Source organism: Nyctereutes procyonoides, unplaced genomic scaffold (genome assembly GCF_905146905.1).
Source record: "Nyctereutes procyonoides isolate TBG_1078 unplaced genomic scaffold, NYPRO_anot_genome, whole genome shotgun sequence".
NCBI lineage: Eukaryota > Metazoa > Chordata > Mammalia > Carnivora > Canidae > Nyctereutes > Nyctereutes procyonoides.
The window spans coordinates 46,165,387-46,178,659 of NW_026575024.1; the positions used below are offsets into that span (position 1 = coordinate 46,165,387).

At 53.6% G+C, this 13,273-nt stretch overlaps 1 protein-coding gene across 1 annotated transcript; it reads left to right on the forward strand.

The window, feature by feature from the left end:
* The first annotated feature begins 297 nt into the window (after positions 1 to 297).
* On the forward strand, positions 298 to 9,392 carry PAX1 (paired box 1). The gene is made up of 5 exons (XM_055303293.1): positions 298 to 556; positions 984 to 1,613; positions 3,186 to 3,331; positions 3,987 to 4,209; positions 9,219 to 9,392. Exons 1-5 carry the CDS (start codon positions 298 to 300, stop codon positions 9,308 to 9,310), a joined length of 1,350 nt encoding a protein of 449 aa, XP_055159268.1. The 3' UTR covers positions 9,311 to 9,392.
* The last annotated feature ends 3,881 nt before the right edge of the window (positions 9,393 to 13,273 follow it).

Sequence of the window (13,273 nt, forward strand, 5' to 3'; positions counted from 1 at the left end):
GGGAGCCAGGAGAGTGGAAGGTCCCAGGTCCCGCTGGGGTTAGGGTCTGTGTGTGTGTGTGTGTGTGTGTGTGTGTGTGTAGGGGAGATGGGTTGCGGAGGAGGCCGAGGGGGGAGGAGGGCAAGGGGAGGGGGTAGAGTTTCAGGCCTGGGAGGGGAGCGCCGGATGCAGTGACGGGAACCAATGAGCTGCCAACTCGCGCGTCTCCGGCGTGACTGCCGAGATTGACGTGGAGGACACGTCAAATTGATCTCCGCACGCTGCAGCCTCCCGGTCAGACGAATTTCTCCTAATCGGATGAAGTTCACTCTAGGCCTGGGGTCGCGGGCGTGGAGAGTGTCCTGGGAGCGCCCGGCGGCGGGGGCGGGCGGCTGCGCGCTCGGCGGCGGCGCACCGCGAGTTTCCAGCCCGCGGCCCGGCCGCCGCCGCTCTCGGCTCGCGCGCGCCCTCCCTCTATGCCTCTCCCGCGGCGGCGGCGCCCGAGCTCTCCCGGACTGCGCCGGGCCCAGCCCCGGCCGCCTCGGCGCCAGGCAGCTGGCGGGCCCGCACGCTATGGGTAAGGGGCGGGCGGCAGGCGGGACGCGGGTGAGCAGACGAGGCGGGTTGGGTCCCGGCGCCTCCCTTTCCTCCCTCCTGGTCCCGGGTCCCGGACGAGGCGCGTCCTCCGCACGCCCCCAGCCATCTGGGGTCGGGGTGGGGGGAGGCCGGCGTGTCGCCCCGGGGGATGTCGGAGGGGATGTACCAACTGACGCGGCAAAGGTCGAGCCCGGGCACGCAGGGCTGAAGCGCGCGGCGCCCCCTCCGCAGCCCCTTCGCGGGCGCCCTCTCCCACGCGCGGACCCGGTGCGTTTGCTCGCCCTGCGAGACGCTGAGGACCCGCCCGCCGAGCACCCCCGGAGGCGCGCCTGGTGCGGCCACCCTGCTTGGCTAACCCGCCGGTGTTCTCTCTCCCGCCTGTTTGCTCCCGTCCCGCGCGTCCGCAGAGCAGACATACGGCGAGGTGAACCAGCTGGGCGGCGTGTTCGTCAACGGCCGCCCCCTGCCCAACGCCATCCGCTTGCGCATCGTGGAGCTGGCGCAGCTGGGCATCCGACCCTGTGACATCAGCCGGCAGCTTCGCGTATCCCACGGCTGCGTGAGCAAGATCCTGGCGCGCTACAACGAGACGGGCTCCATCCTGCCCGGAGCCATCGGAGGCAGCAAACCCCGCGTCACGACCCCCAACGTGGTCAAGCACATCCGGGACTACAAGCAGGGCGACCCTGGCATTTTTGCCTGGGAGATCCGCGACCGGCTGCTGGCCGACGGCGTCTGCGACAAGTACAACGTGCCCTCCGTGAGCTCCATCAGCCGAATCCTGCGCAATAAGATTGGCAGCCTGGCGCAGCCCGGGCCCTACGAGGCGAGCAAGCAGCCGCCACCGCAGCCCGCGCTGCCCTACAACCACATCTACCAGTACCCCTATCCCAGCCCTGTGTCGCCCACGGGCGCCAAGATGGGCAGCCACCACGGGGTCCCGGGCACAGCAGGCCACGTCAGCATACCCCGTTCGTGGCCCTCGGCGCATTCGGTCAGCAACATCCTGGGCATTCGGACGTTTATGGAGCAAACAGGTCAGTCTGGGTGGCCCTCTGTAGCGTTCCTGCAAGGGGCAGAAATGGAGATTGGAGGTGGGGGGGCGTGGACATGCGGGTAGAGGGTCACTTCTTCCTCGGACCAGTTTTGGCTCAAGGGAGGGTTCAGGGCTGGCCAGGGAGACTGAGGGTCTTGGGCCTTCTGTGGGAGTCCTCTGACATCTTGAACATTTTATGACAAATATGGAAAATATTTCCCAAATGGAAGAGCAATCGCTGACCACAAAATCGGAGGCCTGAAATTGTGCTTTTTCATTCTTGCAAAAAGTATGCAAAACCCTATCACCAGATCTAAGCCAAACAAACCACAGAGTCAATCCTGCGACCTTTTCTTATGATCCTGATCTTCTGGGTTCCCTTAGCATTCCCCAGAGGGTTCTGTTCCTTCCAGGGCCAAAGAGTCTTTTGAGTAAAAGGGAAAGGGGAGCTGTCTGGCAGGTCCTAACGAGGGGCCTACATCTCCAGCAGGCCCAGCAGCCCTGCAGCTCCTGGACCTGGGATCTTCCAGTCATCCTGGGGGGGGGGGGGGGGAGTCGTAAGGATTTGCCCTTTGCCTGCAGTTATAACCTGTCAGTTCCTCTTTCTTCACAGGGCTGGGAGGCAGGGGAGGGAGAGGGAGGGAGGTTTGGGGTAGCCTTGATTTAAGGCTCAGAAGGAACTTACGTGGGTTGGGATGGAGTCCCCAGTCTCTTCACAGTGTCCCCTGCTCCCAACAACCAGCCAGGGAATTGCAGGATCTTAGATGAGCAGACTCAGGATGGGGGTAAGAAGCAAAACTCACCTTATCTCAAGAGAAAGGAGGGCCGGCTGGAAGGAAACTGAATGCTTAGCTCCAGTGGCAGTAAGGTGCGCCTCCAAGGCAGATGCCGGGTACAGCTTTGTTTCTCCGGGTGATTCAAGCCAGAGCTGTGGCTAGTGCTGGGCCAGAGCTTCCCAAGGTGCAATCAGTTGACTGGGAGGAGACCTCATCAGGTCTGCACTCAAACCTGGAGTCTTCTCTTGGTTACCCATGCACACACACGCTCCAGGAGCAGATCTGTGCCTGGGACACACAGGGGGCTCTGGGTTGTTGCCTCTTTTGGGAGATCTGGGCTGTATCCAGAGGCAGTTCTGCATCGCCTTCCACAGGCTTGTTGAGACTGAGAAACCCATGTAATTCCCATGAGCCTGCTGTGGATTTGAGCTTGGACTTTTGGGGGCACAGTCTCCAGACAGGTTAAAGTCGGCTTGGCTGAGTGCGCCTAGCCCTGGCCCCACAGGTCACCGGCCACCAGAGTCTTACTGTTTCGCGGGAAGCGGGAAGCGGGAAGCGGGAAGCGGAAGCGGGTCTGAGGTTGGGAGGAGCGGGGAGCTTTCTTCCCTCTGCCCTGTTGGGAGTGAGAGTGGAACCGGTACCGCCACCCCTCCGCCTCCCATCGTTCTCAGAGCCTTTGAGCGCCTCAGGAGCGCCGGAGACCCTCGGCGGCCGCGCGGGTACCAGCCCAGGGTGTGTAGGCTTGCGGGCCCAGCGCAGACTGGGGCGCCCCGCTAATTCCTCCCGTGTCCCCGCAGGGGCCCTGGCTGGGAGCGAAGGGGCCTCCTACTCCCCCAAGATGGAAGACTGGGCTGCGGTGAACCGCTCGGCCTTCCCGGCCGCGCCCGCCGCCGTCAACGGGCTCGAGAAGCCGGCCCTGGAGGCCGATGTTAAATACACTCAGGTAAGTAACCGAGAGGCCGGGGAAGGAGGTGTCTTCACGGGGGAGCAGGGGCCTTGGTTGGCGGGTGCGGGAGAGAAAGAGAAGAGAAGACTCCGGGGCTGGGGAGGCCGCCCAGCGCGCCAGGTCAGCGCCTCATATTCATTTCTTTTTTTTTTAATAAATTAATTTTTATTGGTGTTCAATTTACCAACATACAGAATAACACCCAGTGCTCATCCCGTCAAGTGCCCCCCTCAGTGCCCGTTGCCCATTCACCCCACCCCCCCATATTCATTTCTCTCTTGTTCTCAGGCACACTAGTGGGGGGGGGGCTGTCCAGGGGATTGCCTTGCTTTCTGCCAAGATATTTTGTAAGAGAAAAAAAGAAGCTGGAACCCAGAACCCACCCAGAAGGGAGAGGACTCCCCTCCTCGGAATCCGGGTTGGCGGACACCACGAGCCCCCTCGCCTCGCCTCTTTCTATTGTCTCCAACAATTTGCTTGGAAATCACTTTGCCAGAGTCCGGACTGGGAGAGTCGGAGGCCAGGCGGCGAGTGGGGGACAGTTGAGCGGACGCAGGGGGAAACGAGGATTCCCTAGCTCAGTGATTGCGCGCGCCCGCGAGCACGGCCGGACTGCCTGCTGCTGATGGTCTGTCCCTCTCCGTCCCTCCAGTCCGCCTCCGGCCTCTCGGCGGTGGGCGGCTTCCTGCCGGCCTGCACCTACCCGGCCTCCAACCAGCACGGCGTCTACAGCGCACCGGCCGCCGGCTACCTCGCCCCGGGCCCGCCGTGGCCGCCCGCGCAGCCGCCCCCGCTCGCGCCCCCTGGGGCTGGCGTCACCGTGCACGGCGGGGAGCTGGCCGCAGCGATGACCTTCAAGCATCCCAGCCGGGAAGGTGAGGGGCCTGGGTGCGGAGGGCGTCGGTGGATGGCCCTAGGGCAAGGAAGGGTGCAAGGAAGGAGGGTAAGCACGGGACAAGGTGGCGGAGGGAGAGACAAAGAGGGGAGAGCTGGAGGGCTGGAGTGGGTCCCAGGCATAAATCCTTCCTAAGCCTTTAGCTTCTTGAAGCAGATTGATTTATAACAGGTGTATGCCCTGTTCTTAGAAAGGCAGGCAGAGCTTGAGAGAGGCGGGGGGGACTGTCCCTCCTGACTTGCACTGAGAGAGAAGGAGGAAGAGGGTCAGTTTGGCAAACAGAGCTCCAGGTTTGAACCTGGTTTTGTGTCGTTGACCGAGTCATTGCTCCTTTCTGGGTCTCAGTTTCTCCATCTGCAGAAGGGTTCAGAAGCATCATCCAGGCTCACCTTTCTTCAGCTTGCAGAGCTTTGCCTTCTGTGGTGGACTACACCTGATTCTTCTGGGTACCTTTCTCTCTTCTCCTTTGTTCCTCTCCTTCTCTCTCTCCTTCCTTCCTTCCTTCCTTCCTTCCTTCCTTCCTTCCTTCCTTCCTTCCTTCCTTCCTATCCCTGGTCTTTGATTCATTTGCTTAACCATATGCTTTGGGAATGGAGAGAGCATTTCAACCTTGTATCCCCAATCTAGACCTTTGAACTCTGTGTGATTGGGGGTCCTTCTTTCTGTGGGAAATGGAGCAGGAAGTTCTCCTTCCTCTTCTTCCCTGATAAGTCCAGTAACAGACTTTAGGTATTTATTTCATTGATGGTCAACAGTGTGAGGGGCGTCTTCCTGCATTGCCCTCAGGCTTCTATTTTTCCCCTATAACTTGGGAAAGGCTCACCTGCTTTTGAATCTCATTTTCCTCATTGGCGAACAAGGGCTGGATTTACTAATTTCAAACCTTCCTGCATGTAGGTTCTTCTCACCAGAAATGTGCAGCTTCCACAACTCTATAGAAGAGGAAAAGTCACCATGGGGCAGGGGTGGGGTCCCAGCCCCAGCAGTGAAGGAGACAGCACAAACCTGGAGGGCAGTATGGGGAAGAGGATGTTTTAGATTACAAAAGGATTTTCACCAACTGATCTTCCTCACACCTGCCAAGACGGACCTTAGTCAGGGGACAGGCCGGGCCTTCCATCTTTGTGACATTCAGGCAAAAAAACTTTATTTCCCTGTAGTTTCGGTGAGCTGCAATAGCATGATCAGGGAGAGAGAAACCATTAAGATGCCATCAGTAAATAACAGTCAAGTGGAGGGAATTTTTTTTTTCTCTTCACTTTTTCTAGAGTATAAACATCTTGGGGCATAAATCTAAAAAAACTGAGAATTAGAACTTCTTAAAGCTTTACATTTCAGGACAGATTGTGGTGGGAGGGGGTGTCTCATGGTGAATGCTTTTGCTCAGTGTCTTGTTCTTGGCCTTGGATCTACCTGCTTCCTTAAAAGAAGTTATGTGCTGAATTAGGACTAGAAATGGAATTTTCTCCATTACACAAGTCATTTAACTAAGCAGGTCATTTGAATTAGAAAAGTATATCCACAAATTGCAATGATTTCCACCCCCCTCTGGTGTGTGTGTGTGGGGGGGGTTGCAGAAAGCTCTTTATCTCCAGAATAGTGCGGTTGTTTGCTAACCCAGCCACTTCATCTGGAGACATTTCCGACTCTACATTAGAAACAAAATATGACGTGTAGGTAACAATCCGAAGGGAAAACACACAGTTCAGAATTCTAAACTAACTCTAGTGAATTGAGGGGGTGAGAATCTGTTCATGGTTGATTTTCTTTAGAAGATACTTTCTTTCTGAAATACAGGGCCATTTAATGGCTCTGACATTCAGGTTTTACCTGTATACTTGCTTCCTGTTATGAAACGTCCCACCCATTTTCAAGATCCACAGCAATAATTAGCTACCTTAGTTATAAAAAATTAATACTCGTTTCCTGACTCTCACAGTTCTTGAAAGATCTAGATAAAAGATCATCGAATAAATCAGGTCCATCACTAAAATGATTTCTCAAGCTGGCATACAAGTGTTAGTGTTTGGACAGGAACATAAAAATCATGAGAATTACATGCCTATTTGGGTCATGGAGTTTTACCCTTCTCACTGGCAGAAAAGTGGACTTTAAAGACTCTCCCCTGCCCCCCCCAGCCCTCCCCACCCACTGGTCTTTGAAAAATTACAAAGTAATAAGAATCACTGCCTTTATTTTTTTTCTAATCTTTTCTTAAATTGTCTAACCCTAACTAATCCCATTTACTATCATTAATTGTTGTTCAGTTTTTAAGAATAGTAGGAATAGGGATCCCTGGGTGGTGCAGCGGTTTAGCGCCTGCCTTTGGCCCAGGGCGCGATCCTGGAGACCCGGGATCGAATCCCACGTCAGGCTCCCAGTGCATGGAGCCTGCTTCTCCCTCTGCCTGTCTCTGCCTCTCTCTCTCTCTCTCTCTCTCTCTCTCTGTGTGTGACTATCATAAATAAAAAAAAATTAGTAGGAATAACATTTACTGAATTTTTTTTCAGTAACAAAAATTTTCTAATGAAGGCAATTTAATATTATGAATGCTCAGTAAAAAAGCAAATACTTTTGATCATCTGGTGCATACATGCACAACACACATATGCTATTATATCTACCTGTCTATCTGCACATCCATCTATTTCAGTGCATCCTCCAAACTAGGTGCAAATGAACATTAACTTACCTAACTGAGGGAAGCCGAATCAAATGTCAAATTTTGCATTGCTGCTCATTATTTTTATCTTGGTAAAGAGGAGCAAGGCTGGGCTCCCTACCTAACTTGTAGATGAGAAAATATGATTTATGTTTTCCATCTGTGAAAGGAAACTTTGATTCTTGGGGCCTGAGAGAAAAGGAAAGTTCCACCTCATCTACTTTTGGAAGGTACCTGATATTCTTGGAATCTCAGTATCCATCATATTTCTGATTTCTTGTAGCCAGCACAGGACTGTCTCCACACACCTCTTTCCCACCTCTGGACAGGTGACAGGCCTCACTAGAGGTTCCCGCAAGACAACTGGTATTTACAATTACACTGTGTTTTCAGAAACCTTCAAAACCTCATGGTTCTAAAATCCTTCCCAGAGGGGCTTTGGAAAAACTATGGATTCGAGTATCACTCGAATATCAAATCTAGAAGATATTGCATATTCCTCAAAGAAAATATGCTTATATTTGTTAAACTGAACTTGAAGCTTCAGTCCACTCTTCTCTGCTTGTGATTAGTTCTTGAAGGATTGATCCTGAAAGCAGACTTTGCCAGAGAGCATTAGGGTGCAGGTGTTGGCCTGAGAGATCCAACCACCTCTTGGTTTCATTTGACCTGGCCTGGAGTCCCCTACCTAGACCCCACCTCCATCTGCCCCAACCTTGGTCCCAGTGACCCTGCAACCACAGTCTCAATATTTTGAAAACCCTCCCTTGTCTCCCCTCCCACCCACTAAGATGAAATGAGCTAGCAGGGGGCTTAATGTGGGCTCAAGCCTCTGAAGCCCCCACGACACAGTCACTCATGCTTCCCCGGGGCCCTGCGGGTGGGAAAGGAGGGGAGGAGAGGTTCTATGGCGAGAGTCTGCCGTGGACAGAGCTAAGAACATAGCAGCAGGAGTCTCCCCTGTCGAATGGGGTGGAATCTGTCTCTTGGCCCCTGCGGTGTTTATTTTATACTCGTTCATTTTCTCCCTGGCATCTAAGGCAAGCAGCCCATAGCTGAGAAACCTTCTCCTGTGATGTTTTCTAAACAGGTCCTCACCTTGAAGTGAGTACAGGGTGGAAAGCAAGGGTCAGAAGACTTGGTTGAGCCGCCACAACTGTGTTTAGGAAAGAGAGCTGAGAGGTGGGGTAGAGCAGAGTGGTCACTTGGCCCTGGAAAGGTCTTTAGAACCCCCTGAAAACCCCTGTGAAACCGTGTGTGTGTGTGTGTGTGTGTGTGTGTGTGTGTGTGTGTGAGGTTTCGAACCAGGGGTATCCCCCGTGGCTCCCCGCAGCCACCGCAAGTTGCACCTGGCCTGGGCAGCTGCAAGGCAAGAAAATCCAGAGTTACTCCTGATCCCAAAGTGAAGCGCTTCGAGCACCCCCCTTGAAGAAGGAGTTGCAGGGGAAAAGAAGAAAGCTGAAATGGGCACCTTTAGGTATAAACAACCTGAAGTTCCTGCAGGAGGAGCTGAGCGGCCAGGGGCTGGGAAAGGAGAAACAGGTTGCGCCTTCGTGGCGTCACTTTGCTGGTTTCCAGAGGCAAATCTTGGGCCCCTTCCCAAAACCCTAACTAATAGAGCAACGCGCAGAGAGCCGTCTGATCTGTCACTTAATCTGGAGGCGATGGGCCCCGGGGCGTGCTGTGCCCGCAGGGCGGACGCAGCTGGCCTCTCGGGCCGCGGGGCACAACGAAGTTGCCCGCCCACTTACAGCCGGGCCGCCTCCGGGGTCTTAGGGAACCGGGCCGCCGCGGGCCGTGCACCAGGGGCGGCCTCGGTGACCCGCCTCCAGCTCGGTCCACCCTGCCCACCGCGAGCGTCCCGAGCCGCGGGGGACGGTGGACCTGACGGGCCGGCAGCTCCCTGGGCCCGCGCGCGGCTAGAGACTGGGAGGCGGTCCGAGGAGGGGCGCGGGGGTCTCCGCTCCCTGCCTCCTCCCCTGCAGTCTTGGTCTGAGAAGCCTCCCCGCCCGGGGGCGCCGGGTCGGTAGGGCAGGCCGGCGCCCGTCGCTGCCTTTGCTGGGACGGTGCGGGGCTGCGGTCAGGGGGCCTTGGCAAAAGCGCCAGAGCTGTGCTCGCGGGTGGCTCCCTTAAGGGCATCCGGACGGGCGGGCGCTAGCGGGCGCGTGGGGCCCTGGGCGAGCGGCCCCGGCTTCCTTCTTTAACCCCCGGAGCGTCCACCCCAGATCCTCGCGCTGTCACCCCGTTTGCGGACGTCCGGGCCTCCGGGGCTCTCGCCCCGCGCCGCGCCAGCCAGTGGCCCGACACCCCTGTGCTTCCTCCCGCAGTGGCCGATCGGAAGCCGTCCAGCCCCGGCGGCAAGGCCGCGGATGGCCTCAGCAGCTTACACGGACTGCCCATCCCGGCCTCCACCTCCTAGGGGCAGCGCTGCCGCGAGCGCGAGCGCGAGCCCGGGCCCGGAGCGAGCGCGGACGGGCGGACGGAGCGGCGTGCGCGGGACCCAGGACAGCCGCGGAGGTGCCCGGAGCCAGCCCGCTGCGGCCAGCGCGTCGGCCCCCAGGCCACCCGCCCACCGGCCCGGCGGCCACACTTCCCTTACGGGCCAGGGTTTTTAGGCTTTTCTGACCTTTGGCTTTAGACTGTTTCACCCTCGTCCCGATCCTTGCTCCGACGTGGCCTCCCTCGCCCCGCCAGCCGCAAGTGTCTTTTCCTACCTCTCCCAGGGTTGTTCGGCACCTTCCCTTCTTCTTCCCTTGCTCTCTCTCCCTAGCGTCCTTCCTGTCTTTGCTTCCTCCCTCCTTCCTAACCTGCTTTTCTTTCCTTCTTCCTGTTCCCCTGCCTTCCTTTTGTCCTCTGAATTTTTCTCCCGTCTTCGTTGCTTCCCTTTCTCCTCCCCTTTCTGCGCCACCGTGCTCCCTTTCCTGTGGTCCTAACCTCCCTTCTCTCTTGAGTGTCTTTTACAGCCAGGAAATCGGTTTCTCTTCATTGCTACTGCTTCCCTGACCTGCAGTAGGTCTTCCAGGAGAGCTCCAGACTGGGCTCCTCCACCCTGCGTCCATGGCAGCTGAGACTCTGGTGTCCGTCTCTTGGAGCCCCCGAGCCCCAGCCCGAAGGGAGGGATCTGGGACCTAGGGCATGGACAAAGAGACCACGGCCTTTATTTTATATTTTCATGTTAATGAACCCAAGCAAAGCCGGATGAACTGTCCTCTCCCCCCACCCCATCACATTGTCTGATAATCTGTATGTTCTCAGCACCTAGTGGCTGAGGTTCTCTTTGCTTCCTTTGAGATGATGTCACCCCAAAGAAGATTAGGGTAGGAGTAGAGGGCATTGGGGTCATTGGTATTTCTCTATTTTGAAAACTGCATGTCCTGGAGGTGCCCCTTCTCACCCCTCCACACTTAACGGGAGGGAACCTGACACAATGGAAATGCATCAGCACTGTTTTCAGTTTTCAGGGGTCAGCACATTTGTTCAGTTAAACCACACATTGCTTCTGGGTACAAAGGTGCAATCTGGCTTCTGGTTTGCAAGGGGATGAGGGTCAAAAAAACCCAGAGAGTGTCTTCTAGAGCTGGACACAAGAGCTGTTCACTGCTTCCAGGTTCAGGCACACTAGTGGCGGGACCCTGGACATAAAACTTGTGATTTTTGTAGTCATAAAAATGTCACCGGTGAGAGTGTCTCACTTGTTAAATGTGGCTACCTTTGAATAAAGGAAAGCATCTGGAGAACGCGTTGTAAGGGTGAGCAAGTCTGTGTCCAGCCTGCAGGGCTGTGTAGGTCTGCCTCACCTACTCTAGTCCCTGACTTGCCATCACAAACACTGTTCAGATGACATTCCTGCATCAGTTTATTCACTAGCACTCACTGTCCTGGGGCTGGGCAGGAGGTGGAGGAGAAGATGAAGGAGGAACACTTTCAGGGCTCTGCCCCAGGAAACTCCAAGGGCAGCCTGGAAGAACCAGGGCAGAGAAGCACTGTGCAGAAATCATGCTAACAGAAAGCTGATTCTTACAAGAACGAAAGACAGTGAGCAACAATGAGGACCTTTCCGGAACATTTCTAATGTTCTGAAAGCGAAAGAAAATTATCCCAGGCTACCAAACCATGTAGGGATTTCTAACTACACAGAGGTCTCTGGCTAGTTGTTTTTGTTTTTTTTTTTTTTTTCCTTTCCATGTTTGGCTTTCTCAAGACATTTTTGAATTGAAAGTTTTGCTTGTAGTGGAGCTGCCTGTTTGGACTAATGGAGGCAACCAGTGAGGAAATTATTTTTTATTATAACTCCTTGCAGTCATACCCACTGAAGGTATGAACTACAAAACGAGATCTGTTTTTGTTTTTTTTTCATGTAGAAACTTTGGTTTCCAGGTTTTCAAAGGCTCTTGCCTTAAAAAAAAAAATCCATTTTATAGCTAGGAATATTGGGGACCAACTATTGGTTTCTTTTCTCTGGGCCATACAGCTAACTACAAATTGCAGGGCCTAGGCACAAAGACTAGATGACAGTGTCTCATCAGAGAAGCAGGAGACAGTTATTGAACTCTGAGCCTGGGGTACTCAGCCTTCTGTGCCAGCGTTTCCTGCAGAGAAGCTGGTCTAAATGGTAATAGGAATAAGATATGAAAAGGAAGCATGTTTTCCAGTCACTAGTCCTTTCTGCCGATCTTGTATTTACATGAGCTTTACATGCTTCTGATTTTCATGAGTCCATGCTTGCTGCCTGGAGGAGGACAGGCTTGCCTGGGCCAGGAAGAAGGCATCCCCCCTGCCTCCTGAAGAAATGACAAGACTCTACGTGTTTAGCTGAAGTCTCCAAGTTGCCATCATCCCCATTTCCCTGACATTTCCCACTTGTGTGTTTGTGCTCCCCAGAGGTCAGGGTAAAAAAGCTGGGAAAAGCGACCTGGGAAGGATGGAAGACACCTAGTGTTGTAAATGCCACCTGGAAAGGGCAGCACTTGCCAAATCTGTCCCTAGTGGTTCCCCATATCCTATGGCTGGAGATGGGCCTTTCAGAGTTCCTTGGCCTTGGTGAGCCAGGGTGAGCTTTCATGGGGCATGGACAGCTCCAGGCACAGTGCCTGCCAGCAAGCTTTGACATTGCTGTGTGGGATATGCAGGGACATTCCTTCTCTCTTGAGGCTTCGGGCCATGGGAAGTCACTGTGAGTTTGAGTTAAATCTTTTCTCCACTGTACTGTGACTGACGGAGGCCTGTGACCTCTGAGCCTCTGTGGTCTTGTCAATGAAATACACCATCCCGTGTAGTGACACCCATAGTGACCTGGTCTAGAGGAAGACTGACACTGGTGTTGCTTCATCCCCCTGGAGATGATTTTACTATTAAAAAAGGATAGGAGAGTCATTTTTAAGAGTTGATGGGGGACCATAATTTTAAACCTTTTTTCCCCCCAGAACATCCCATTGGAACATTGCCGTTTCGGTTTCTGTGCTTACGGATCTGTGGAGGTACTGGGGATGTAGGATGAAATTAGGTAGTACCATGCTAGGTAGAATAATTTAAGAAAAAAAATTGCTCCTCAAAAGCGATTTGGCTTTCTAGCACTTGCCTCTTATTTTTTTTTAAATTTAAGAATAGTATTTCTTTTAACATAGAGAAACACTAAAACAGAAATAAACAAAAAAGATATAATCCCTTAAATAACCTTTTGGATTTTTTTTGAAAGAATGAAAGTAATACATGCACATTGTTAGAAAATTCTAGCAGTACAGAAACATCGAAATGAAAAGTGAAAGTTTCTTCCTATCCTCATCTCTGTTTTTAAAGGTGAACACTGTTACAGTCTTTTATGAATCCGTCCTGGAAAAGAAAATGCAGACAGTAGAATCTGTCTCTATCTGTATATGTGCTATTTAACAGCGCACACCAAGGATCTGTGCTCTATACACACAGATAGGGTCTGGAGATCTGATCTTTGCATACCAGCAGCTTCAGCTCCACTGTATTCATTTTATTCTTTTGAATGGATGCATATCAACAGGGTTTATTGAAAACAGAGTATTTGTAAAGAGGGCCAGCTTCGTGCTTTAAGTGAGCAAAGGCAGGATTTTGTTGCATTCATTATTGGAGGAGGTGCTTCGAATGGATTGTAATAACTTCTCTGGGAAGGGTGGCTGCTTGTCAGCAAGGAGGAAGGGAAGGAGACAGAGGGACAAGAGACCTGGAGTCCTTCTTGAAGACACTCAGACTAGTTTTCCAGATCACCAAAGGGCATTCAAAGTGGCTAGGCACTGGCAAATGCAGTTATCCTTTCCTTTGAAGAGAGTCCATCTCTCTACGTCAGGAAAGAGACAGAGGCAAAGGGATGGCGGGAAAGAATATTGGATAGGAATAAAACATAAATATTCAGCAC